The sequence below is a fragment of the Hevea brasiliensis genome, chromosome 2 (assembly GCF_030052815.1).
Source record: "Hevea brasiliensis isolate MT/VB/25A 57/8 chromosome 2, ASM3005281v1, whole genome shotgun sequence".
NCBI classification, from domain to species: Eukaryota; Viridiplantae; Streptophyta; class Magnoliopsida; order Malpighiales; family Euphorbiaceae; genus Hevea; species Hevea brasiliensis.
The window spans coordinates 114,938,042-114,965,648 of record NC_079494.1 but is presented as its reverse complement, the minus strand read 5'-3'; the positions used below and the strand labels follow the sequence as shown (position 1 = coordinate 114,965,648).

Genomic DNA, 27,607 nt, shown 5'->3' with positions numbered 1-27,607 from the left:
AATTTAAAGGCCACGTGGCAAAACTAAAAATATATTTTGAGTCTACGAATTTTTCTGAGTTTTCTAGAATTTTTTTGAAATTTTTGGGCCTCATTTTCGGTCCCAAGGCAGAGTAAAAAAATTCAAAATTTTATATTCTGAATCGAACCGGTCGAATCAAACCGGATCAGATCGGACTGGTCGAATCGGACCGGCCTTTCTTCTTCCTCTTTCTTCTCCCCGCGCGTGTCCCGACCTTCCTCTCTTTCTCTCCCATTTTCTCTCTCCTCCCTCCTCCCCTTGCTGCGCCGCAGCCTCCCCACCCCACCCGGCCGGCCTCCCTGACCACCTCCTCGCAGCCGCTTCACAGGCCGGAAAAAGGCGCATGAAGCGACTCGACGGGCAAGCACGCCGCTTGGTCTTCCCGGCCAATCCGGCCACCAATCGGGCCGGGTCTTGTGTCTAAACCCATCTACACCTCGAGAGCTTTCCATAGACACCAAGAACACCAAAATCCATCGAGCGGTTTGTCCAATTTTTGTCCGGAAAGTTTTAGCCCATTTTGACTTTTGGGCTAGATTTCTCGCAAACCGTGAACCCCACGAGAAAACCGAGAGTACCAGAGCGCTCCACTCGTCGAGAGCTTTGCGGCAATATAAATTTCAAAATTTTCTGACACCGTTTTTCAGTGGGCCCCACGGAACTTCGCAGTATTTTTCCGAGCATTAAATGAGCTTAGAAAATTTCGTAAAATTTATGTACTAACCCCCGTGTTGTGGGCTTTGTGTAGGTATCTTCGATTCGCGGAAATTCGACAATTGTCCGTGTCTGTGAATTTCCGGCCAGACAGATCGGCTATCGAAAAAGTCTCCGAATTGGATGAGATTTTGGCTACCCCACCATTGTCAGACGTCCCGAGCACGTCCCCAAAGTCAGAATCGGCACAGGTAAACCCGAACCATACTTTTTCATAATTTTCTAGTGCTTAAATGGGATTAAAAATCCATAAAATGTTCGTGGTAGCTCAGAAAATTATGATTCTTTTTGCATTAGCTTAGTAATATTGCTAAGGACTGCGGGGCAAAGTTTTAGAATTTTTAGAGCTTGTTTGGGTAGTTTTTGCAAAAAGAGTCAATTATAAGGACTAAATTGAAATTTTACATTTTGTGATGAATGATTGTTTGGATGGGCCCAGGAGGGGCTGTGTGATGTGATTGAGCTGTGGATATATGGATTGTGAATATAGAAGTGTGTTTTGAGCCCTTTTGCAGGTTGGGTAGGTCCTAGATATAGGGGAGACTCTGCCGGATTTTCGGCACAATTTAGGACGTATTTGGTCTTTTTCTTAATCGTATTGAGTCAAATTTATTAAATGATTGTAATAAAAATTGTCAGGTGAGCCGAGACAGCCTTCTTCCTCCGCTCAGCCGCCGCAGTGACCGTTGTCAAGTCTGTGAGTAAAATATTAATTTTAATTGTAATTTCGATATTATTATATGTTTAAGCATGCCCATGCATCACTTATATGTATGTATCTATGTAGTTACACTCTAAGCACGTTTTATGTTGCATTCATAACTGTTAAAATGCCATGGATGTTGTTGTGGTAATTTGGAGCAGTGTACGTGCGTTGGTGTGCGTGTGATGTGGTGTTGACTATGGATAGGACGGGTAGACACGGCTTGAGATCTTCGCTGGGACTTGGTCCTTCGTGGTAGACACGGCTTGAGTTCTTCGTTGGGACCCCGATTTGGTTTATTAAGCGACAGTCCGGCTTGAGTTCTTCGCTGGCACAGGTTGGATTTAAGAGAGCTGTATAGGGGATCAGCTCCCAAATATTATGATTGATATTACTGGGTGTGTGAGTGCTCCAAATTATCTTTTTGCTGTTATGATGTAAAATTATTGCTGATATTGCATTTCACTCTATAGGGTGCATTAGCTTTAGATAGTTATAGAGATTATGGTTAAAATTGATATTTTACTCTCTGAGTCGAACGCTCACTCCTGTTCAATATTTTTCCAGGCCACAGGAGGATATTTTTTAGGTTAACCTGCTTTTCTCCCTCGCAGGTCATTTATTTATTTTTGTGTAAACCTGTTAACTCTTAGAATTTCCACATGTGTTAGAAATATTTATTCGATTTGGGTCTGTAATATAATTATCATGTTAGACCTGTAAAATTATTATTATATGCATGTTTGATGGACTGGATGGGGGAGCTGAGCTCCCATTTATTTTTATGTTGATATGAGTATGTAGAGGGTGAGCTGAGCTCCCCAATTGATTATTTATTGTGTTTACAGGTCGGGTGAGTCAAAAACTCCCCGTTGAAAGGTCCATTTTATGGCCGGACTCTGTCCGGTTGATTTCTTGAAATTGGGCCCAAATGAGCCTTAGAGTTGGGTTAATGAATAGTTAGGCTTATTATGGGCCTCGAGGGCTTTAGGCTGGCCCAGGTCCTAGTGCCGGTCCAGCCCATAGGTTGGGTCGTGACATATCTAGTGTGAGAGTACTAGACAATTTGACAGATCCTTCTCCAGTAATAGGAGAAGTGCTACTGTTAGCTGTAGAGATAACTGATTGGTGACATGAACGAATAAATTGTATTTAGCTAGAGTCTTTGGTCATATTATCGGATGCACCTATATCAATAATACAAGTACTATTTTTAGAAATCGCAGAGAACACATTTGTTGTTCCAACAATACCTGGGTATTTGCTATGGGTTGCGGCTATAATTTATCTTCCACATTTAGCTGGGTATCCTCCATGGATGTCACCATAGCCTTTCCAGCAATTTTTTTGAGAAGTTTTTTTGAGAAGACCCACCATTCGGGATAGCCTATGAGTTCATAACAGCGCTGCTTCGAGTGACCTGGTTCACCACAATGACTACATTTAAGATTGTTAGATTTTCCAGGAATTTTTTGATGAACTAGATGTTCCTTGTTGAGTTCGGTTTGCTAACATAACTGAGCTTTCAGAAATTGGTCGAGAGCTTCCCATTGTCTATCTTTGTTGATACTATTGCCTTACATACACATATGTGTTCTCCAGGTCAAGTTTTGGATCTTTTCCCAAAATTTCACCACGAACCTGATCAAATTCAGGATCAAGTCCACTTAGGAAAATATTAACTCGAAGCCTACTCATTGCAGAATGCAATTGAACCACCCCTTCAACAGTTTTTTCCTGAGATGTAGTCCTGTGATCAATTTCCTGAAAAATAGCAACAAGTTCATTATAGCACGTTGACAAGGGTCTACCATTTTGTGTGGTAGAAAAAGATTTTCGATTCAGTAAGAGACGGGTTTCATCTGAGCCATCATAGAAGGCTCTTGATACAGCCTCCCATATTTCATTGGCTATGGAAAGTCGAATAAATCGCTGCATTAGTGATGGACTCATTGAATCGATGAGCTAGCTTTTGACTCTATAATTTTCAGTAATCCACGTTCCAAAATTGGGATCTTCAGGTGGGGGTTTTTTGGTTTCTCCAGTGAGATATCCAGCCTTATTGCGAGCACCAATACGCATCTCCATAAGTTGAGACCATAATGGATAATTGGTATCATCCAATATGATACTAGTTGTAAATGCAGCATTATCCCGGTGAATGATAATAGGTGGAACTGAGCTATTACGTATGAATCTGATGCAGTGATTTACGCCATTTCAATTAGTAAACAAAGGAAATTGCGATGGTGGTTCAGATATGGGATTCAATTCGTGTTGAGCAGCTTTTAGGATCGAATTGCTCTGATACCATGTAAACAATAGAATTCTGAAAAATAATTCAGGTTGTATTTTCTTCTCTAGGATTGGTGTCAATATATAGATATTATTACATCATAAAAAAAAAAAAGGAAATAACACTATTTTAAGAAACCAAATATACATCTATACAAAATCTGTCACCTAATCAGTTCACCTAATCAAACTCCTATAATTACGAAATCAAATCAGATCAGTCTCCTATAATTGTGAAACTAATATGAAAATTACAGCAAGTAGTCAATTATGCCAACATTATTAATTTGGACGGTTTCTCGTACATCCCAATTTATAGGCACTGGAAGAATTGCTCATCGCCAACTCACTGTGTGCCACCGCCAAATTCGCATGGCAGCATGCTTTGGGAGGCTGCCACTGAAGCCACAATTGTTGACTTCTATTTTTTTTTTTTTTCTTTTTAAATCTCAACAAAGCATGAAGAAGGTAATGAATGCCAGAATTCAAAGATGTCGGCTGCGATTGTTCTACTAAAGATTCGAAGATAGCAATCTGTTTCAATATACATAAACCTGCACTTGCAAAGCAAAATCATTAACCTTCAGTCCATAGATTTTATTGAGAATTAGGGATCAAGAAGAGAATGGCAAATCAATCTTCAGGTAATTAAGGCTCAAGCTAGTATATGCAAGTCCTCTTTTAATAATCTTTTTTTTCTGCCTTCATGAATCAATATTATCGATCATGGTCCTATTTTTAAATATTAACTTTTGCAGTTAAGAGTTCATGGCCGGAGATCGTCGGGGCCAACGGGGACTCTGCAGTGGCTACCATAGAATAAAAATGTGGAAGCAATCGTGATCAAGGAGGGAATGCCTGTGATTCTGGACACCAGATTGAACAGCGTCTGGGTTTGGCTTGATGAAAATGGGGTGGTCACTCGAATTCCTACTATTGGGCTATTGGCTAAACAACAAATATATGATATATTATCTTAAATAAATAAAAAATTAGATAATAAAACAGCCACTCTAAATAAACGGTCTTTGTCATTTGTGACTTGAAAAATAAAAACTTATGTTAGATGTGTGTATCTTGTATATCTAATTAAATAAAATTGATTAATGGGTTCATTACTTTTTTTTTATTACTCTATATAAAATATATTTATTACCGAACTAAAAATGAAGTTAAATAATTTATATTTATACAGAAGTTCATACCATTTCATATTATAATAAACACTACCTTTTATTTTGTCTTAATTTCCATTTCAATTGAAATTTAAATATTAAATTTTATAAATTTAAAACTATTTAACACGACTAATCTACCACATTTCATGTTTTATAATATATGTAAATTACCTTTAAATAAGTTAATTGACTAATTTAATTAGTTTTTCTTTACTTTTAAAGTATGAAAAGATATTAATTTTAAATTTTTTTATTTATTTATTTATTTTTAGTGACGAACGTGTATTAGAATGAGGCAATTGTCCCTTTAGTTTTTGTAAAAATTACATTTTAGTATTAAAAAAAAATTAAAACTCAAATTTGCCCCATTAAAATTTGATATTTGTCTCTCTAAACATTGACTTTAAAAAATAACAAATGTTTGGTCCTCTTTATAGATTTGAAAATAAGGTGGGCAATTTCATTGAGAACTAGAGATTGAGAGGAGAATGGCAAGTCAGTGTCCAGGTAATTAAGGCACAAGCTAGTGTATGCGAGTCCTCTTTTAATAATCTTTTTCGCTGCCTTCATGAATCACTATTATCGATCATGGTTCTATTTTTAAATATTAACTTTTGCAGTTAAGAATTCATGGCCGGAGCTCGTCGGGACAAACGGGGACATTGCAGCGGGTATCATACAGACAGAGAATGCAAATGTGAAGGCAATCGTGGTCAAGGAGGGATTGCCTATAACTCAGGATTTAAATTTCAACAGGGTCCGGGTTTTCGTGGATGAAAATCGGGTGGTCACTCAAGTTCCTGCCATTGGCTAAACAACGAATTTATTACCTCAATGGAGCAGAAATTATATAATAAAAAAGTAATAGCAAATAAATAATCTCTGTTCTTTATGATTTGAGGAATAAAAATTTGTGTTAATTTAGATTTATGTGGATCCTACATAAGCAATTAAAAGTTTGATTATTATTCCAATTAAATAAAAATAGATTAATAGGTTCATTAGTTTTTTTTTTAAATTATAATTCTATAAATCAGATAAGGCCATTTGAACTTAAATTTTTAATTAAATTAAAAAATACATTTATTATTGAACTAATTTTGCAAGTTACTCATTAGCCTTATTATTGATCTCCCTTCATAACTTATAAATCAATCTGAAATAAATATACAACCTTCACATGCAGTCTAGTTGTTGTCCAACAGCCACTTTGATCAATTGGATACTGAAGGAAGAAGTTGGAGAGTAAAAATCACATCACTCTGTAATTTTTGCTTTTTTTTTTTTTTAATAGATAATATTTCATTCAATAAAAAAGTCTAGGCCCAATATTAAAATAAAATTTATATTATATTATTAAAATAAAATAATAAATAATTCATAGTTTCAAATGCATGGTATTATACAGGTTTTATAATGTAATTAAGTAGTTACCTCTAAACTTGATTGTTTGTGCAAGTAAATGGAAAACTCAATTTTTCAATCAGAAATTTTTTAATTTTGAATATTGAGCTATTTGTTTTTTAATTTAAAGTGATAATTCAAGTGGTGATTGCTTGGCTGCCCCTCTCACCAGCGAACTCGAGTGTATAGCCGCGTTTAATATTAATATTAAATCAAATATGAAAAAAATAAAAATATTTTTATTATTTTTAATTTTTATAGCAAATATATGATGAATTGTGTTTTTTGTGAAAATCATATGCAACATCATGTATGTAAGGCAAAGCAATTCTTCATATTTGATTTTTTCTTTTTTTTGAAGTTCATATTTGATTGATATTTGACATCTGTGTTCACTAATTTATTACAATCCCTATAAAAATAAAGTAAAGTTTCAAAATTAGAGATGTAAATAATACTCACACTCCTATTATATTAAATACTCAATTCATAATCCGATTACTGACCTAAGCATTGAAGTGGTTGCCAACTATCACCTGTTTTTTTATTTTCTGGAGATCCTCAATCTTGCCAAATCCAGTATCCAATAAATCTACGGCAATATTAATATTATTAATTAAAGAAATTCTTATACATATATGATTTAATTACAAGAAAAACATTACATGTAAGCAAAGAAAAAAAATTGAAAGATATATATATATATATATATATATATATTATTAAGTATAAAATTATTAAAAATTATTAAGATTTTAGTTTAATTAATTTTAAATTAATTAAATAATAATACAATGATATAATTAATAAAAATTTAAAATATATAATAAATTTTGTTATATATTTTTGTTTATAAAAATATAATTCCTCATCATTAATTATATAACTTAAAAAATTGATGAGATGACTATTTTATAATTAAATTTATAATTTTTAACCTTAGATTAAATCTTAAAGAAATTCACTTATCAACTCAACTAAAAATGGTTAATAAAATGGTTAATAGAATAGAATTTAGATTTACATAGAAAACTAATATAACCAATCAAATTAAATTTTTTTCTAAATAATAATAATAATTTATTTTATTTTTAGCTAATTAAAATAGAAAGTACTAATTTATCATTGCACACGCACCAATTTAATTTTTTTGGTTAAAATTAATTATATTTTTATTATAATATATTTATTTTTAGTTTATTTAGTAATTATTTAATTAAAAGTAATATTAATAAATTTACTAATATTTAAATTATATTTTTAATCTTAAATTATATTTTTAATATTATTTTCTTTTTTAAAATACATTTTATTTTGATATTGTTAAAAAAATTATTAAAATTTAATTTAATTATAAAATATATAAAATCAATTAAAAATAAAATAAATAAGAGGTAACGAAAACACTAAAACACAAAAGTTGCGAGAAAATATGGTTTCTTGAAGTTTTATTCCTTTGTTTTTTTATTCTTAAATTTTAATTATTTAAAAATTACTAGATAAAATTTTTGAAAATTAATTTTTACTATGTAAAAATATGAAAAAAATTATTTTTAACCCCGATATTAATTTATAACAAAAGTTAAAATTCACATTTCATAGAAATTCACATATATGAAAGTAAAAAATGCATTAAAATCCTGTACATCAAAATACTCAATAATTTCTCTAATTTAGGAGCTTTGGTAAAGAATAATGTGTACATATATATATATATATATATAGTTAGGTACCAATAAAAATTTTGTGAACTTTTATCACTAAAATATTAAGTTGTTCTTGTTCTAATACATAATGGAGTTGGACATCTAAAAAATTTTGTGCCTAACATTCAAAAAATCACAAAAGTTAACCCACTTTATCCTAAAATTTATACAATCAACTTAAACCATTTGATTTGTAAATATAAAACAAAAAATACTAAGTAAAAAATTTGATATGTATACTATGAAGTCAGAGATAATGTGAGACACCATGTAATTTTAGTACTCTTCCACAGTAAGTTGCTTGGAGTGAATGACTCAAGTAGTAATTTAAAGAAAATCTTTAGTGCTCATACTCATAAAAAAAAAAAAAAGCATTACTTATTGCCATTACTTACCTTTATGGAGGTGAAAAATTGATTGTTATTTTCAGAACTAAAACTTGAATCTCCAAAACTAAAACACAAGTCATATTGTTTTTAATTGCAACTTGCCTCACTTGATGATCATCCACTGCAACTTGCCTTTTATAGCTATTATCACTAAATGCTTTACTCCGATTATCATACAACTCTTAGAGTATTTATTCTAGATGAAATTGGATTGCAATAAAAAAAAACTTGGAAATTAAATACAAATAAAACTAAAAAATTTTAATTTATATAAATACTAAACTTAATTTAAATACTAAAAAAAATATAATTAAATATTCATAAAATTTCATTAACATAATTTAATGTTAATGTGAATAAATATATTATCTAACAATAGATGATGTAACTCTATTGACTTGGTATATTGAAATTTATAATTAAAAATTAGCCTTTATAAGACATTCAGTTTCAATCTAAATTAAATATTTGTTTTTTTTTAATATAAAGCTTATATTTTTTTTAAATGTGAATTTATGATTTCTTAGTTAATTATTTTTGTAAAATTAATAATTTTTTTAAAAACTTCCATACGGATTTTATCATTTAATTTTACTTTTTATCATTTATTTTTAATGAATATTTGAATTTAAAATTATTATAGTTTTATTTTTTAGGGAAAATTTTATATTTTTATTAATAGCTCTATTAAATTAAAATTTAATAATTTTGAATATTTCCATGGAAATTAAATATCCTAAGATAATAAATTAGTGGATACATATAGCTATCAATCAAATATGAAAAAAAAAAATTATTATTTTTAATTTTTATATGGAAAACGTATGATGAATTGCATTTTTTAAAAAATTTTAGCTTTTTAACGTTTATTATATAAATCATATGCGGCATCATGTAGTGGGATTAAGCATGCCAAAAAGGTGATAACTGCCAGAATTCAAAGATGTCGGCAATGACTGGTCTACTAAAGATTCGAAGAGCAATTTGTTTCAATGTATACAAACCCCCACGCAAAGCCAAACCATTAACATTCAATCTACAGATTTCATTGAAAACTAGATCGAGAGGAGAATGGCAAGTCAGCGTCGGCACAAGTATATGCAAGTCCTCTTTAATCATATATATATATATTTTGCCTTCAGGGATTCATGGCCGGAGCTCCTTGGGGCAGACGGGGACTCTGCAGCGGCTACCACAAAGAAAGAGAACAAAAACAACGTGGATGCAATAGTGATCAAGGTGGAACACCTGTGACTAGGGACTTCAGGTGTGACAGGGTCTGGGTTTGGGTGGATGAAAATAAGGTGGTCACTCGAACTCCTACAATTGGATAAACAACAAATATGATATATTATCTTAAATGAACGAGAAATCAGTAATTCGAAATAAATAAATGGTCTTTTTCCTTTGGAACTTGTGGAATAAAAATTATATATGTAATTGAAAGTTTGATTGTAATTCCAATTAAATAAAAATTGATGAATGGGTTCATTAGTCTTATTGATCTCCCTTCATAATTTATGAATCAATCTCAAATAAATACCCCACCAACCTGCAGTCTAATTGTGGTTCAACAGCCACTTTGATCAGTTGGACAATGAAAAGTTATATGAGAAACTTGGAACTAAATAAGGGGAGAAAGATATTTATAGATTAGCAAGGAGAGAAAAGAAATGTCAATATCTCAATCAAGTTAGGTTCATTAAGAATAAAAAAGAAAAAGTGTTGGTGAAAATGAAGACATTAAAGAAAGATGAAGAAATTATTTTGATGATCTCTTTAATAATAGTTAAAATGGTAATAGCGTGAATTTTCCCCCACTACTACCATGCTAGAATAGTCCTGGACAATTGCCTCAGGAGCCAATTATCAATCACGGTCGATCGTGGATGTCTGACCAACTCTCTTTTGCTTATATTGGCACTGACGAAGTCCTTCTTGGAAATGGTACTACCTTACTTATTACTCATTAAGGTTCTTCTCACATGTCTTATAATGATGTTCAGTTCTTTGTTAATGATATTCTTTGTTCTCATGTTATTAATCGCAATATTCTTTCTGTTCATGGTTTTATATCTCAGAATAACGTTTCTATTGAATTTTTCCCTCATAAATTTTTTGTTAAGGATATCCTCAAGAGCCGAATACTTTGCCAAGGCCCGAGTAGAGATGGTCTCTACAACATATCACTTCAATCGGCCAATTCTCATGCACCAGTTATCAATGTTGCTGAATTTTGTACCTGGCATGCGCGTCTCGGACATACTCAATTTCGAACTATTCAACAAGTTCTTCATCACAATAATTTGTCTTTCAATAAATTAGATTCTAGTCGTTGCAGTGCTTGTCAAATCAGTAAATCACATAAAATTCCCTTTGTTGATTCAGATTCTAGAGTTAGTAAACCTTTGCAATTGGTCTGTTCTGATGTTTGGGGACCATCACTGGTTCCCTCTATTGATGGTTTCCGTTATTATGTCATTTTCTTTGACCATTTCAGTAAATATTCTTGGATATACTTTCTTCGTCAAAAATATAAAGTTCTTAATGTGTTCATAAATTTTTGACATGTAATGGAAAAATATTTTGAGTTGCCAATTAAATGCTTCCAAGCAGATTGGGGGGGTGAGTGCCAAGTTTTAACTAAATATTCACTTAAGGATGGTATAACTCAGCAAATTTCTTATCCTCACACACCAGAAAAAAATGGATGTGCGGAAAGGAAACACCGATACATTGTTGAAACAGCATACATTGTTGAAACTGAAGAGCATTGGTCCATCATGCTTCTGTCCCTTCCCAATATTGGAATTATGCTTTTGATATAGCTGTGTATGTCATAAATAGACTACCTTCACTTCATAACCATAAAACCACAACATATGAAATTTTATTTCACACTCCACCTAAATATAATGAGCTGCGGGTTTTTGGTTGAAGCTATACGCTTAAAACAAATTAAAGCCTCATTCTAGATCTTGCATTTTTTTTTTTTTTTTTTGGGTAGAGCAAAGAAAACAAAGGCTCCTCTCAAATGTCGGATTGTACTGGACATACTGGACCTATCCCCTTGCCCATCTCTCATTTATCAAATCAACAAATTATGCCTTCTACATCAACCATGCAACATCGGCTACAATCACTATCAAGGACCCCACCACCAAGGCATGACTCATCTGGCATTGTTGGACACCACCCACTTGCGCCAACAAAATTTTTACATGATCAGTCCACTGCACTACGGCAAGTAACCCATTGCATGACGCCTCATACTTCCCATAATAAAATATCAAAAAATTATGAAAATTAATAAAAGTAACTAATTATGTAAAAACATTAAATAAACTTATAAAACTACCCATAATATAAACTAGTAAAATATTTTACAAATCCTACTAATATTTGATGTGATTTTCATCTATCAATCTTTTAAAAATTATTATATATTAAAAAGTAGTTTATGAAAGTGCGTCACATAATCTAATAAATATCCTTTAAAATTGCTATAACATATTAAAAAAAATTATTTATTAATATTTTTTCAAAATTTAAAATTAAATGATATATATATATATATATATATATATATATGTCTCTTTTATTGAATATAAAATTATATCATACTACAATAAAAAATGTATGTCAATTGTTATTAAAAATTATGTCAAGTATAAAATTATATTATCTACTATTGAAAATTTTATCTATTATAAAATTATATCAATTACGATTAAAAAATTGTATTAGATACAAAATTATATCAGCTCTCATTATAAAATAATATTAGTTGCTCTTAAAAAATTGTTGCATGGCATATTAATTAACCTAAAAAATTATAATGTGGTATATTAATCAACATAAAAAAAAGATTATATAAGCTATTACACTATAAAAAGGAAAAATAGATTAGCAACCAATCGAATCGGTTGCTAATCTATCAAAATCGGTTGCTAATCGATTTAGCAACCGATTCAGTCAGTTGTAATGAAATTAGTTGCAAATAGCAGCCGATAACTAAATCGATTACAAATAGCAATCGACAATCAAATCAGTTGCTAAAATTAATTAACTTTGAAAAAAATTAAAACTTTTGATAAAAAAAATTATTGATTACTAGTAGCAATTGATATCGGTTACTATTAGCAACTGAAAAATAATCAAATGCACAAAATTTGGTGCTTTTAGTTTTAGAATTTTGCAACCATTTTGTAAATCGCTTGTTATTTGTAACTAATTTAGCAACCGAAAATTAATTGTTGATGTGGCCCAACCGCAAGTGCACGGGTCGTACAAGTAATATAGAAAAGATATCGTTCCCACGAGGAGTTGTGTTAATGATCGAATTTTTTATATGAAAATTGACTAATTTGAACTATTTTTGAAATTAAAGCAATAAATTGATAGATATTGAAGTGTGAAATCTATATGTGTAAAATTAATATTCTATTCAACAATGTAATGATTTAACTAAATTTGCATCAAATTAAAATAAGCAAATTGAAATATGGCAAGATTTAAAATGGCAAGTAATTAAATTCAATTAGAAATTAACAATGATAAAAAGGGCAATTTCAGAGTTCAGGAGTTCATATTCAAGCTATTTTAGGATTTTTAAATTGATTATCCAATCTTATGGACCTTACGGGTTTTAAGGAGATTAATTCTTAAATCCTTTGAATACCCTTGCGAGTGGGACAAAGAGTGCCTTAATCAATCTAATCCTACTTTCGTGGAGTTAAAATTAATTAAGACCCATTAAGTTCCTTAATTAATCTGTAAATCCTCTTAATCCTTAGTCTATTTTTAGATCTAAGTTAAGTAAGTCCAATTTCTTGATTATCTATCACAAGGTTTTCTCCTTTCGGTGCTTCAACCATGGATTAAGAACAACACTTAATGGGATCCTACACTAAGCATGTCATTGAACACACAAGAAATGAATAAAACTCATTAAAACCACAAAATATGGATTATCCAATCAAAATCCACAAAATATCTCAAATATTACATCCCAACTCCAGAATCTAATGAAAACTACTCACTATCCATAATATTTACAAGAAATTCTGAGTTAATATGGAAATAAATCTTAAATCTAAGCTAAGAACTAATAAACCCAATACAAGAAAGGTATGTAATAGGGAAGAAGGGAAGAAAACTCCAAATCTGGTCTAGAAATAGAGAGGTGACGTTTTGCTCCCTATTTTCTGACTCTTCCCCTGCTGTTGCTTCCTTTTTTGTCTCCTCCCCTTTCTAAAATGAGATAAGGGCCTATTTATATCTTTTTTCTGACAAGTAGCCCTAAAATGGTGTGTTTGAGGTGTGTTTTCATGAGAGAATCTTCTGCCAGCTCATTATGAAGACTCTATGAAACTGCATAAGTGGATTGCATAAGTTATGCAGTCCCTTATGCAGTTTTCGGCAGGTTTCTGGGCCCTCTGTGTGAAGTTGCATAAGCAAGGAGTAAGTCTGCATAAGTTATGCAGTGACTTATGCAGATTTCGGCAGGAATGGAAAAATTGCTTCTTCTCCCTATGCAGAATTGCACAACTTATGCGGTAAGTTATGCGCAATTTGACCACTGCATAATTCAACTTTCAAACTTGTTTTTTTATATCTTTGGCTGTAGAAATCACTCCTCACTTGTATAATTTCTTTTTTAGTCCCTCAAAAATACCATTTTTCCTACAAAATAAAGTAAAATTACAAATTAATTCAAAAATTGGCAATCATAAAAAACTATTTAAATAACTAATAAAATTAGCTAAAAGTGACTAACAATCAAATAAAATGGCCATGAAATTAAACCTAAATGACTATGCAAAATGCATGTATCAAATACCCCTAAACTCAAGTCTTTGTTTGTCCTCAAGCAAACTTTAAAACATAATGCAATTTTTAGGGGTGCCTTGTCCAAAGAGCTATGAAAATCACTTATTAAAGTAACTTAACATACCTTTAGCCATACCAACAATCCATATACCCATCCTTCAAGATGCAAAGAATTTAATGCTTATCCAAGCTTTCACCGCTTAGCCATCAAGTCAATTATCATCCAAAATTCCCAAACCAACAAATCAAAAGACAGAGTCATGCTCAAAAGGAATTCTAGAACAATCAATAGCCAAAGTGTCTCTATATAGAATTATGGAATTTAATGAGTGAATGGATAATTTTTCAATCCCATAGGCAAATTTCCTATTCCTATCTCCACTATCAAAGGTCAATTTCCTCACATCCTTAAAAAGGTTTGGCCAAAAGAAACCAGCCTGCAGAATTTTACTAGCTGTTTTAGAGATTCTAAAGTGTCCTCCATAATCAGAAGCATGGCAATGATGCATAACACTCTGTATCTCCTCATCAGGAATACATCTTCTTATTAAACCGTCACAATATCTCCTAAAGAGTAAAGGATCATCCCATCTATAAAATTTTGCCTAATGCAAAAACTTTTTCTTTTATTGCCATGTCATTCCTAGAGGTAAAACTCCACAAGATAGATAATTTACTAAGTCTGCATACCAAGGTAGTTTAGCAATAAGAGAGAAAAGTTGTTCATCCAAGAAAAACTCATCAATAGGGACTTCATCCATTTCTTTATCATCCAATTTTAACCTACTAAGATTATCTGCAACTATATTTTCAGCTCCCTTCTTATCTCTAATTTCCAAATCATACTCTTGTAGCATCAGAATCCACCTAATGAGCCTAGGTTTTGCCTCCTAAATACCTAATAGCAGCATGATCTGAAAATATAACCACCTTTGAGTCAATAATATAAGGTCTAAACTTTTCCAATGCAAAGACAATTGCTAAGAATTCCTTTTCAGTTGTTGCATAATTTGTTTGAGCCTCATCTAGAATTCTACTAGCATAATAAATAGCATAACTCCTTTTGTCCTTTCTTTGACCAAGAACAGCTCTAATTGCATAGTTGCTATCATCACACATAATTTCAAAAGGTAGGCTCCAATCAGGCGGTTGCATGATTGGTGCAGTGATAAGAGCTTGCTTCAATCTACAAAAGGCATCCAAACACTCTTGGTTAAATACAAATGGTATGTCATGATTTAACAAATTAGACAAAGGTTTGGCTATTTTAGAAAAATCCTTGATAAAGCGTCTGTAGAACCCGGCATACCCTAAAAAACTTCGAATTCCTTTAACATTGGTAGGAGGAGCCATCTTCTCTATCACTTCAACCTTGGCTTTATCAACCTCTATTCCTCTATTAGACACCAAATGTCCAAGCACTATCCCTTCCTGAACCATGAAATGACACTTTTCTCAGTTTAACACAAGGTCAGTATCTGCACATCACTGCAAAACTTTAGAAAGGTTAGCCAAGCATATGTCAAATGAAGATCCATAAACAGAAAAGTCATCCATAAAAACCTCCATTATATCTTCAATGAAATCTAAGAAGATTGCCATCATACACCTTTGAAAAGTGGCTGGTGCATTACACAACCCAAATGGCATCCTTCTATTAGCAAAGGTTCCATACGGACAAGTAAAAGTGGTTTTCTATTGATCATTTGGATGGATAGGGATTTAGAAAAATCCTGAATACCCATCTAAATAGCAAAAATAAGAATGCCTAGCCAGTCTTTCTAACATTTGATCAATGAAGGGAAGTGAAAAATGATCTTTTCTAGTGGCAATATTTAATTTTTTGTAATCTATGCACATTCGCCAACTAGTCACTGTTCTAGTGGAAATTAATTCATTATTTTCATTTTTGACCACTGTCATTCCACCTTTTTTAGGAACAACATGTACTGGACTCACCTAAATCTTATGCGAGATAGGATATATGATCCCTGCATCAAGCAACTTTAAAATTTCCTTTTTTACAACTTCTTTCATATTTGGGTTCAACCTCCTCTGATGTTCAATAGATGGCTTACATTTTTCTTCCAAAATAATTCTGTGTATGCAAAAGTGTGGACTTATTCCCTTAATGTCATCTATTGTGTATCCTAAAACTTTCCTAAATTGTCTCAACACTCTTAACAACTTATCAACCTCTAAAGTGCTCAAGTTTGCATTTACAATTACTGGATAAGTGTTATTGAGGTCAAGAAATTCATACCTGAGCTGAGAAGGAAGTTGCTTAAGTTCTACCTTAGGTGTATCTTCTTCTTTGAATGATGGTTGCTTAGATTCGACTTTTTCCTTTTGTGTGAGTTGAAAAACTGGAGCAGAAATAAATGGTGGACTATCCTCTAAATGTTGAGCATATGCAGCCACATGAGGGTTATCATTGTCTATGCTTCCTCCATGAACCAAGCAATTTTCAAGTGGATCTTCCGGATATCTCTTTCTGAAGTGTTCTTCAACCAGCTCATCAATGATATCAATTCTCAAACAAGTATCAGCTTTAGAATGATGCTTCTTCATGGTGTTATTAATATTGAAAATCAATTGATCTTCACCAACTCTAAGAGTTAATTTTTCTCCCTTAACATCAATCAATGCTCCTGCTGTAGCTAGAAAGGGCCTTCCCAAGATAATTGGGATATTAGAATCCTCTTCCATATCCAGGATGACAAAGTCAACAGGTATATAGAACTTTCCAACCTTTAGAGGCACATTCTCCAAAATCCCTTCAGGATATTTAATTGATCTATTAGTTAACTGAAGAGAAATGTGGGTTGGCTTAAGATCTCCCATATTGAGCTTCTCATAAATGGAGAGGGGCATAAGGCTAACACTAGCCCCTAAATCACATAAATATTTTATAGAACATGATTCCCCAATGTGGCATAGAATTGAAAAACTTCCGGGGTCTTTAAGCTTAGGAGGAAGTTTCCTTTAGAGGATAGCACTGCATTCTTCTATCAAAGCTACAGTTTCATGGTCTTTAGATAATTTCTTTTAAGAATTTTGCATAAGAGGGCATTTATGAAAGAGCATCAATAAAAGGCATATTTATGTATAGCTTCTTCAAAACCTCTAAGAACTTCCCAAATTGCTTATCAAGCTTAGCTTTTTGAAATCTTTGTGAAAAGGGAAGTTGTGGTTTGTAAGGGTCTGGAGGTATATACTTCTCTTCCTTCTGTTCAATTTTCTCTTTACCTTTTTCTGCACTTTCTTTCTCACTTTCTTATTTTTCACTCTCATCAATTTCTTTCTCATTTTCTCTCTTCTCACTATTTTCACTCTTCTCATTGTTTACAACCTTCCCACTGCTTAAAGTAATAGCTTGACACTGCTCTCTTGGGTTGACTTGGAAGTTTTCCAAAAGACTTGGTACCTGAGGAAGATGCTTGTTGTGCAATCTGATTTTCCAACATTTTGTTATGTGTTTGCATTTTTTCCAGCCTTGCTTTCATCTCTCTCATCTCTTCATCATGCTTAGTTTGGTTAGCAAGAATCTATTGTAATAAAGCTTCTGTGGTGGAACTTTGTTCTTGCTGTTTTGGTGAAGGTGCAGGATTCATGTTTCTCTGCTGAAAATTAGGCAACGATTGCCTATTTTGCTGATATGGAATTCGTTATTGCTGTTGTGGTTGAAGATTCTGATTTGGGACTTGATTTTGCTGATTTTCCCATGAAAAGTTGAGATGATTCCTCCAAGTTGGATTATAAGTTTGAGAGTAAGGATTCCCCATTTGTTTGTTTCCATAATTACCAACACATGCATCTTGCTTTCCATAGTCTACTCCACAAGTGGTAGTTCCTTCTGCATAAGCAACTTGTTGTGAACTTCCAGATGATGATGATGAACTCACCAACATAGTTAAATCTTCCATCTTCTTAGCCAAAACATTTGTAAGTGCATCAAACTTTGCATTAATCATGTTGAATGGATCAAGGTCATACATTCCAGCAGCTTGCCTCTTTTGAGTTGGAGCTGGTCCTCTTGGACTACTCCAAAGATGAGTATTCTTTGCAATTTTCTCCAATACCTCATAAGCTTCATCTTCATGCTTCATAATAAATTCTCCTCTTGTTTGAGCATCAATTATCCCTCTAATTGCAGGAGTAACATTGGTGTAAAAATTCTGATTTATCATCCATTTTGGAATGGCATGATGTGGGCATTGTCTCTCTAATTCCTTCCATCTCATCCATGATTCATAGAGAGTTTCATCTTCTCTTGGTCTGAAAGCTGTCATTTGATTCCTCAATTCTTGAGTTTTTCCAGGTGGAAAATATTGTGCAAGAAATGCATTAGTGAGTTGCTCCCAATTTGTAATAGAGTTGTGAGGTAAAGATCAAGCCAATCCAATGCTCTATCCTTCAAAGAGAATGGGAATAGCTTCAATCTTGCTGCATCATCAGATACTCCAGGTTGTTTTTGCATATCACAAATCATAGCAAACTTTTTTAGATGTGTGTGTGGATTTTCGGAAGGATGTCCACCAAATTGGGAATTTTGAATCATTTGAAGAACTCCAAAATCCATTTTGTAGCTATTTGCATCAATTCTTGGTCTTGCTATACTCTCTCTCAAGTCATCAAAACGAGGAAAAGAATGATCCATCATACTTCCCCTAGGCACATTAGCATTTACAACTTCTTTACCTTGGGTTGCATTTTCATTGTTTCGATCATTTCTAGCGTTACCACCACCAATTCTAATTCTTTCATCAGCCATTTCTGCTTCAATTTCAGTTTCTCTCAAGGCTTCTTTCCTTTTTCTGGTTTCTTACTTGTTGGCTCTACAAAATTTCTCAATTTCAGGATTAAATAATAAGGATGTGTCACTTGTGCTTCTAGCTCTTCTCATAAAAGATTAAGAGTACCTAAAAAGAACAAACAAACACAAAATGAAAAGATAATAAAGATAAAAAAAAAAAAACTATAAACAACTAAAATAATCAAGAATTCAATCTTAAACAAACAACTCCCCAGCAACGGTGCCAAAAACTTGATGTGGCCCAATCGCAAGTGCACGGGTCGTACAAGTAATATAGAAAAGATATCGTTCCTATGAGGAGTTGTGTTAATGATCGAATTTTTGATATGAAAATTGACTAATTTGAACTATTTTTGAAATTAAAGCAATAAATTGATAGATATTGAAGTGTGAAATCTATATGTGTAAAATTAATAATCTATTCAACAATGTAATGATTTAACTAAATTTGCATCAAATTAAAATAAGCAAATTGAAATATGGCAAGATTTAAATGGCAAGTAATTAAATTCAATTAGAAATTAGCAATAATAAAAAGGGCATTTCCGGAGTTCGGGAGTTCATATTCAAGCTATTTTGGGATTTTTAAATTGGTTATCCAATCTTATGGAACTTACGGGTTTTAAGGAGATTAATTCTTAAATCCTTTGAATACCCTTTCGAGTGGGACAAAGAGTGCCTTAATCAATCTAATCCTACTTTCGTGGAGTTAAAATTAATCAAGACCCATTAAGTTCCTTAATTAATCTGTAAATCCTCTTAATGCTTAGTCTATTTCTAGATCTAAGTTAATTAAGTCCAATTTCTTGATTTTCTATCACAAGGTTTTCTCCTTTCAGTGCTTCAACCATGGATTAAGAACAACACTTAATGGGATCCTACACTAAGCATGTCATTGAGCACACAAGAAATGAATAAAACTCATTAAAATCACAAAATATGGATTACCCAATCAAAATCCACAAAATATCTCAAATATTACATCCCAACTCTAGAATCTAATGAAAACTACTCACTATCCATAATATTTACAAGAAATTCTGAGTTAATATGGAAATAAATCTTTAATTTAAGCTAAGAACTAATAAACTCAATACAAGAAAGGTAGGTAATAGGGAAGAAGGGAAGAAAACTCCAAATCTGGTTTAGAAATGGAAAGGTGACGTTTTGCTCTCTATTTTCTGACTCTTCCCCTGTTGCTGCTTCCTTTTTTGTCTCCTTCCCTTTCTAAAATGAGATAAGGGCCTATTTATATCTTTTTTCTGACAAGTAGCCCTAAAATGGTGTGTTTGAGGTGTGTTTTCATGAGGGAATCTTCTGCCAGCTCATTATGAAGGCTCTATGAAACTGCATAAGACTTATGCAGTCCCTTATGCAGTTTTCAGCAGGTTGCTGGGCCCTCTGTGTGAAGTTGCATAAGCAAAGAGTAAGTCTGCATAAGTCATGCAGTGACCTATGCAGATTTCGGCAGGAATGGAAAAATTGCTTCTTCTCCCTGTACAGAACCGCACAACTTATGCGGCAAGTTATGCGCAATTTGGCCACTACATAATTCAACTTTCAAACTTGTTTTTGATATCTTTGGCAGGAGAAATCACTTCTCACTAGCATAATTTCTTTTTTAGTCCCTCAAAAACACCATTTTTCCTACAAAATAAAGTAAAATTACAAATTAATCCAAAAATTGGCAATCATGAAAAACTATCTAAATAACTAATAAAATTAGCTAAAAGTAATAAAATTAGCTAAAAGTGACTAACAATCAAATAAAATGGCCATGAAATTAAACCTAAATGACTATGTAAATTGCATGTATCAATTGCTAATTTAAAAATATTATAAAAAAATTAAACTTCAAAATAATAAATAAAAAATTCAAATCAATAAATTTTTCAAAATTATTAAAACAATAAATTATTAATGAAAATTTAATACTAAAAAATTAATATAAAAATATTATAAAAAATTACTAATAATAACTATTAAAAAAATTAACAAAAAATTAGATATAAAAAGATATCTATAAGATAAATTACTAAAAAATATTACCATATATATATATATATATATATATATATATATATATATATATATATATATACACTAACAAAAATTTTTATTTTATGTCAAAAAAATAAATAAATAAAAGAGACGAATAAGAAAATAGATGAGAGAGAAAAATGATAAAAAAAATTGATGAAAAAGAAAAAGATGATAAAGAAAAAAGTTAAAAAGGGAAAAATATGAATAAAATATTTGAGAATGAAAAAGATAATAAAGAAAATGAGAGAAAAGAGAAGAAAGAGAGAAAAAAAAAAGTGAGTAGTGGGGAAAAAAGTGAGAAGTGGAGAATAAAAATGAATAATAGTTTATATAAGCGAATCAGCAATTTATTATCGATTACTAATTTCTTTTAAAATTTGGCGGGAATCTTGGGGAGAAAAATTTGTAATCACTTTACAATCGGTTACAAAATTGGCTGTAAAAATTGATTGTTATTAACAAACAATTCACAAATTGATTGTAAATTAAAATAAAAAAAAAAATGGGCAAAAATTTTTATGAGAAAAAAATCGGTTGCTGTTAGTAACTGATTCGTAAATCGGTTGTAAATAAAAATAAAAAAATAAATGACGAAAATTTTTGGGGGAAAATTCTATTGCTGATAGTAACCGATTTTAATCAGTTTTAAAAATTAGTTGCTAACTTCGTAAATCGGTTATAAATTAAAAAAAAACAAAAAATTGAGTAGAAATTGTTTAGGAGAAAAAAATCAATTATAAAATTAGTTGCTAATATCAACCAATTTTAATCAGTTGCAAAAATTGGTTGCTATTAGCAATCAATTCTCAAATTGGTTGAAAAAAATAAAATAAAATAAAACATTAGGAGGAAATTTTTTGAACTAAAATCTAGCAACCAATTTGCAATTAACTGAAAAAATCAAAGGAATAAGCGGCAAATAATTATCGATTTTAACAATCGATTACAAATTAGTTGCTAGTTTTGATGTCAATTAAAATAATTCTTTAATTTAGCAATTAATTTCCTAAATTGGTTGCTGTTAGTAACTGATTTTAAAATCGATTGCTATTAGCAACATATTTTAGTAATTAATTTTAAAATCAGTTGCTTAACATATATTTAAAATTTTTCTAATATCGATTAACAACTGATTTAGTAACAATTAAAAATTGGTTGCTAGTAGAAACCAATTTTAGCAACCAATAAATTGATTGTTAATAACAACTGATTTAGTAACTAATTCTTAAATTTGTTGTTAAATTTTAAAAAATTGACTATTTTACTAAAAAAAAACTAAATCATAAATCAAGCTAAATAGCAATTATCAACATTTTACTTTTCAAAATTTCAATTGTCAAATTTTCAATGATTATAATTTTTTTATAATTTTTAAATATTATTATTTTAAATATTAACATAATATTTAAGACAATATTTTTTAGCATATTTATTATTATATTTACTATTGTAGACTTTTTTTAATCATACGCGGCATTTTTTTAATTGTAATTATAATATAATATTATATTTATTTTAATTTAATTTTAATAGGTATATTATTATTTTAAATTTTTAAAAATATAAAGTATAAAAATAAAATTTAATAGTTACCTCTAAACTTGATTGTTTGTGCAAGTAAATTGAAAACTCAATTTTTCAGTCAGAAATTTTTTAATTCTGTATATTGAACTATTTATTTTTTAATAAATTATGTTATTGAGTCTATAATTTTTTTTTTTTAATTTAAAGTGATAATTCAAGTGGTGATTGCTTGGCTGCCCCTCTCGCAAGCAAACTCAAGCGTATAGCTGCGGTCTGCGTGGCTAAATTAGACGCGTTTAATATTAATATTAGATCAAATATGAAAAAAAAATATATTATTTTTAATTTTTATATCAAATATACGATGAATTGTGTTTTTTTTTTTTTTATGAAAATCACATACAACATCACGTACATAAGGCTAAGCAATTCTTCATATTTAATTGATATCTGTCATCTGTGTTCACTAATTTATTATCTTAATTACATTCAAAAATTACTTTATATAATTTAATTTTAATTAATATTTAAATTTAAAATTTTATAGTTTTATAAATAATTTAATATCATTAAATTAAAATTTATTAATTTTAAATATTATAATGAAAATTAAATATCCTAAGAAAATAAATTAGTGAACATATATAGCTATCAATCAAATATGAAAAAATATTTTTATTATTTTTAATTTTTATAGCAAACACACGATGATTGTATTTTTTTTTTTTCAAATTTTAGCTTTTTAATGTTTATTAGATAAATCATATGCAGCATCATGAAAGCATGTTGAGAAACACACTATGATACTACTCATTACGAAAATTAACAATTAATCCAAAAATAAATACTGTAGCAAAAATTTAAAAGAGATAGAATTTTTGACGTGTTTCGGCTAAATTAGGGATGGCAACGGATAGGGTACCCATAAAAATTACTGTATCCAAATCTGAATCCGATTAATATTCTCAAAACTTAAATCCGTTTCAAACCTGATTAAAATGTATTCTCAATTACCCGAATGCATCCCAAACCCGATTATGATTATCCGAAAAATATCCAAACCCGTTTAATTTTATATATTTTAATTAAAAATATCCAATTTTTGTCCGAGAAGTTTTAGCCCATTTTGATTTTTGGGCTAGATTTCTCGCAAACCGTGAACCCCACGAGAAAACCGAGAGTACCAGAGTGCTCCACTCGTCGAGAGCTTCGCGGCAATACAAATTTCAAAATTTTTCGACACCATTTTTTGATAGGTCTCACGGAACTTCGCAGTGTTTTTCCGAGCATTAAATGAGCTTAGAAAATTTTGTAAAATTTTTGTACTAACCCCTCTGTTGTGGGCTTCGTGTAGGTATCTTCGATTCTCAAAAATTCGACAATTGTCCGGGTCTGTGAATTTCTGACCAGACAGACTGGCTACAGAAAAAGTCTCCGAATTGGATCGAGATTTTGGCTACCCCACCATTGTCAGATGTCTCGAGCGCGTCCCCAAAGTCGGAATCGGCATAGGTAAACCCGAACCTTACTTTTTCATAATTTTCTAGTGCTTAAATAGGATTAAAAATCCATAAAATGTTCGTGGTAGCTCAGAAAATTATGATTCTTTTTGCAGTAGCTTAGTAATATTGCTAAGGAGCGCGGGGCAAAGTTTTAGAATTTTTAGAGCCTGTTTGGGTAGTTTTTGCAAAAAGAGTCAATTATAAGGACTAAATTAAAATTTTACTTATTGTGATGAATGACTATTGGATGGGACCAGGAGGGGCTGTGTGATGTGATTGAGTTGTGGATATATGGATTGTGAATATAGAAGTGTGTTTTGAGCCCTTTTGCAGGTTAGGTAGGTCCTAGGTATAGGGGAGACTCTGCCGGATTTTCGGCAGGACTTAAGACGTATTTGGTCTTTTTCTTAACCGTATTGAGTCAAATTTATTAAATGATTGTAATAAAAATTGTCAGGTGAGCCGAGACAGCCTTCTTCCTCCGCTCAGCCGCCGCAGTGACCACTGTCAAGTCTGTGAGTAAAATATTAATTTTAATTGTAATTTCGATATTATTATATGTTTAAGCATGCCCATGCATCACTTATATGTATGTATCTATGTAGTTAAACTCTAGGCACGTTTTATGTTGCATTCATAACTGTTAAAATGCCATGGATGTTGTTGTGATAATTTGGAGCAGTGTGCGTGCGTTGGTGTGCGTGTCATGTGGTGTTGACTATGGATAGGACGGGTAGACACGGCTTGAGATCTTCGCTGGGACCCGGTCCTTCGGGGCAGACACGGCTTGAGTTCTTCGCTGGGACCCCGATTTGGTTTATTAAGCGAAAGTCCGGCTTGAGTTCTTCGCTGGCACAGGTTGGATTTAAGAGAGCTGTATAGGGGATCAGCTCCCATATATTATGATTGATATTACTGGGTGTGTGAGTGCTCCAAATTACCTTTTTGCTATTATGATGTGAAATTATTGCTGATGTTGTAATTCACTCTACAGGGTGCATTAGCTTTAGATAGTTATAGAGATTATGGTTAAAATTGATATTTTACTCTCTGAGTCGAACGCTCACTCCTGTTCAATATTTTTCCAGGCCACAGGAGGATATTTTTGAGGCTAACCTGCTTTTCTCCCTCGTAGGTCATTTATTTGTTTTTGTGTAAACCTGTTAACTCTTAGAATTTCCGCATGTGTTAGAAATATTTATTCGATTTGGGTCTGTAATATAATTATCATGTTGGACCTGTAAAATTATTATTATATGCATGTTTGATGGACTGGATGAGGGAGCTGAGCTCCCATTTATTTTTATGTTGATATGAGTATGTGGAGGGTGAGCTGAGCTCCCCAATTGATTAGTTATTGTGTTTACAGGTCGGGTGAGTCAAAAACTCCCGTTGAAAGGTCCATTTTATGGCCAGACTCTGTCCGGTTGATTTCTTGAAATTGGGCCCAAATGGGCCTTAGAGTTGGGTTAATGAATAGTTAGGCTTACTACGGGCCTCGGGGGCTTTAGGCTGGCCTAGGTCCTAGTGCCGGTTAGGCCCATAGGTTGGGTCGTGACAAATGTGGTATTAGAGCTTAGGCTCCAGATTCTTAGGGAATATTTGTCTAAAGTGTTGGGAAGAGTCTACTAGGAGTCACATGCGGAAAATAGGGTCCACATTCATCTTGCATTGTCATCTTTGCTTCTAGCTTATGCTTCATATAATTATGTATAACTATGAGTCTTTAGAGCTGTGTAACGTGTTGTTTTGAATTTTGTGGGCTAATTCTGCTGAATTTCAGGAAAATGCGTAGAAGCAGGAGAGCTGCCAGTGCACCAGAACCAGATGTGCCTGACGAAGTGTCGGCACAGGATGAGACGCCTGCCCCGAAGAGGCAGTGTAGGAGACCTAGAGTTGCTCAAGTAGAAGAGCAGCTGCCACCAGTTCAGGATCAGTCTTTTATGGCATAGGGTCCCATAGACCCAGTGGCAGCTACTCTAGCTGGGTTGCAGAGAACTATCGATATGATGGCACAGTACATGGTCCACCCTCCACAGCAGCAGCAGTCCACCGCACCAAGAGGGGAATCTTACAAACAGATAATCAATTTCAAGAAGTTGGTGCCTGGTACTTATGATGTGTCAGACGATGCATATCGATTTTTGGATTCCTACAGATAGGCAGGAACAGAATTGCAGTTGACTGATAGAAGACTTATAGAGTGTATGCAGCATGTCATGGGGCCTATGCCTAGACAATGGATGAAAAATTACATATTATCTCGGATGGAGGGTTTGTCGTGGACTCAGTTTATGGAACTGTTTATCAACCGGTTTGTACCAGAGAGTTTCAAAGATCAAAAGTAGTGGGCCTTTGAGGCTTTAAGACAGAATGGCAGGTCTGTAGATGAATATGCTACAGAATTTCTGGAATTGAGCAGATATGCCCCTACAGCAGTAGCTACAGAAACTATGAAGGTGAAGAGGTTCCTAAAGGGGCTTGACAGGAGGTATGCAAACCTGGCCATAATGTCTAATCAGTCTTTTGATGTGGTAGTTGATCGAGCCAGACAGATTGAGATTAGCTATGCTGTGGATGACAGCGGAAGAGCAAAGAAAAACAGAGTAGAGGGTTTTTCAGGTGTTCCCCACTTGGGTGCTCCGGAGAGTGGTGGCCAGAGTAATTACAGAGGAAGAAGTAGGAACAAGAAGAGTGGTTTTAAACATAAATCCCGAGGGTTCAGACCAGGGTACGGATCCAGCAGTGGTCACAGTTCGGGGTACAGCAGTTCTGGGTCTGGTTCAGGATCCTCCTTGGCACCTTGTGCACAGTGTGGAAGAGGACATTCAGGACCTTGTATGATGAGTTCAGGAGTATGCTTCAGGTGTGGCCAACCAGGTCACTTTGTTAGGGAATGCCTCGTGTTCAGTGAGCCACAGATGGGGTCACAGGGTTCTGTTGCAAATGTTCCTCATCAGTTGTATCCTGGTGCTTCCAGCATGGCAGGCAGTCAGTTCAGTGGCCAACAGGGCCGAGGATAAGGGGGACATGGATTTGGAGGCAGATCAGGAGGTAGAAGTCAGTATCAGGGTTCTGCCACTCAGGGTAGGGGTTAAGCTCGGGTTTTCACCCTGACCCACCAGGATGCTCAGGCTTCCAATGCAGTTGTGGCAGGTATTCTTCTAGTCTGTTCCTATGAGGCTCATTTTTTGATAGATCCGGGTGCTACGCACTCATTTGTCTCCCCTGTGTTTGCCATGAAATCGGGTAGAAACCCTACAACTTTAGAATGTCCTTTGTCTGTAGCTACCCCACTTAGTGACAACAAAGATGTAGATATGGTTTTTCCGGGTAGCCCAGTAGTAGTGGATGGAAAGATCCTCCCAACAGACTTGGTTCCTTTACCAGTAATGGATTTCGATGTAATCTTGGGGATGGATTGGTTGGCAACTCATTATGCCACTTTAGACTGCAGGAACAAAAAGGTGTATTTCCATA

At 32.7% G+C, this 27,607-nt stretch overlaps 1 protein-coding gene, 1 long non-coding RNA gene and 1 other non-coding gene across 3 annotated transcripts; all 3 read left to right on the top strand.

Annotated features, from left to right (window-relative positions):
* The first annotated feature begins 4,186 nt into the window (after nt 1-4,186).
* Nucleotides 4,187-4,862, top strand: LOC131170679 (uncharacterized). The gene is made up of 2 exons (XR_009141463.1): nt 4,187-4,377; nt 4,492-4,862. It is a non-coding gene; the product is annotated as an uncharacterized LOC131170679 (long non-coding RNA).
* Nucleotides 4,863-5,358: 496 nt separating this feature from the next.
* On the top strand, nt 5,359-5,835 carry LOC131175586 (protease inhibitor HPI). The gene is made up of 2 exons (XM_058140234.1): nt 5,359-5,418; nt 5,532-5,835. Exons 1-2 carry the CDS (start codon nt 5,400-5,402, stop codon nt 5,723-5,725), a joined length of 213 nt encoding a protein of 70 aa, XP_057996217.1. The 5' UTR covers nt 5,359-5,399; the 3' UTR covers nt 5,726-5,835.
* Nucleotides 5,836-18,442: 12,607 nt separating this feature from the next.
* LOC131178039 (small nucleolar RNA R71) lies at nt 18,443-18,549 on the top strand. The gene has a single exon (XR_009147170.1). It is a non-coding gene; the product is annotated as a small nucleolar RNA R71 (small nucleolar RNA).
* Nucleotides 18,550-27,607: the final 9,058 nt, after the last annotated feature.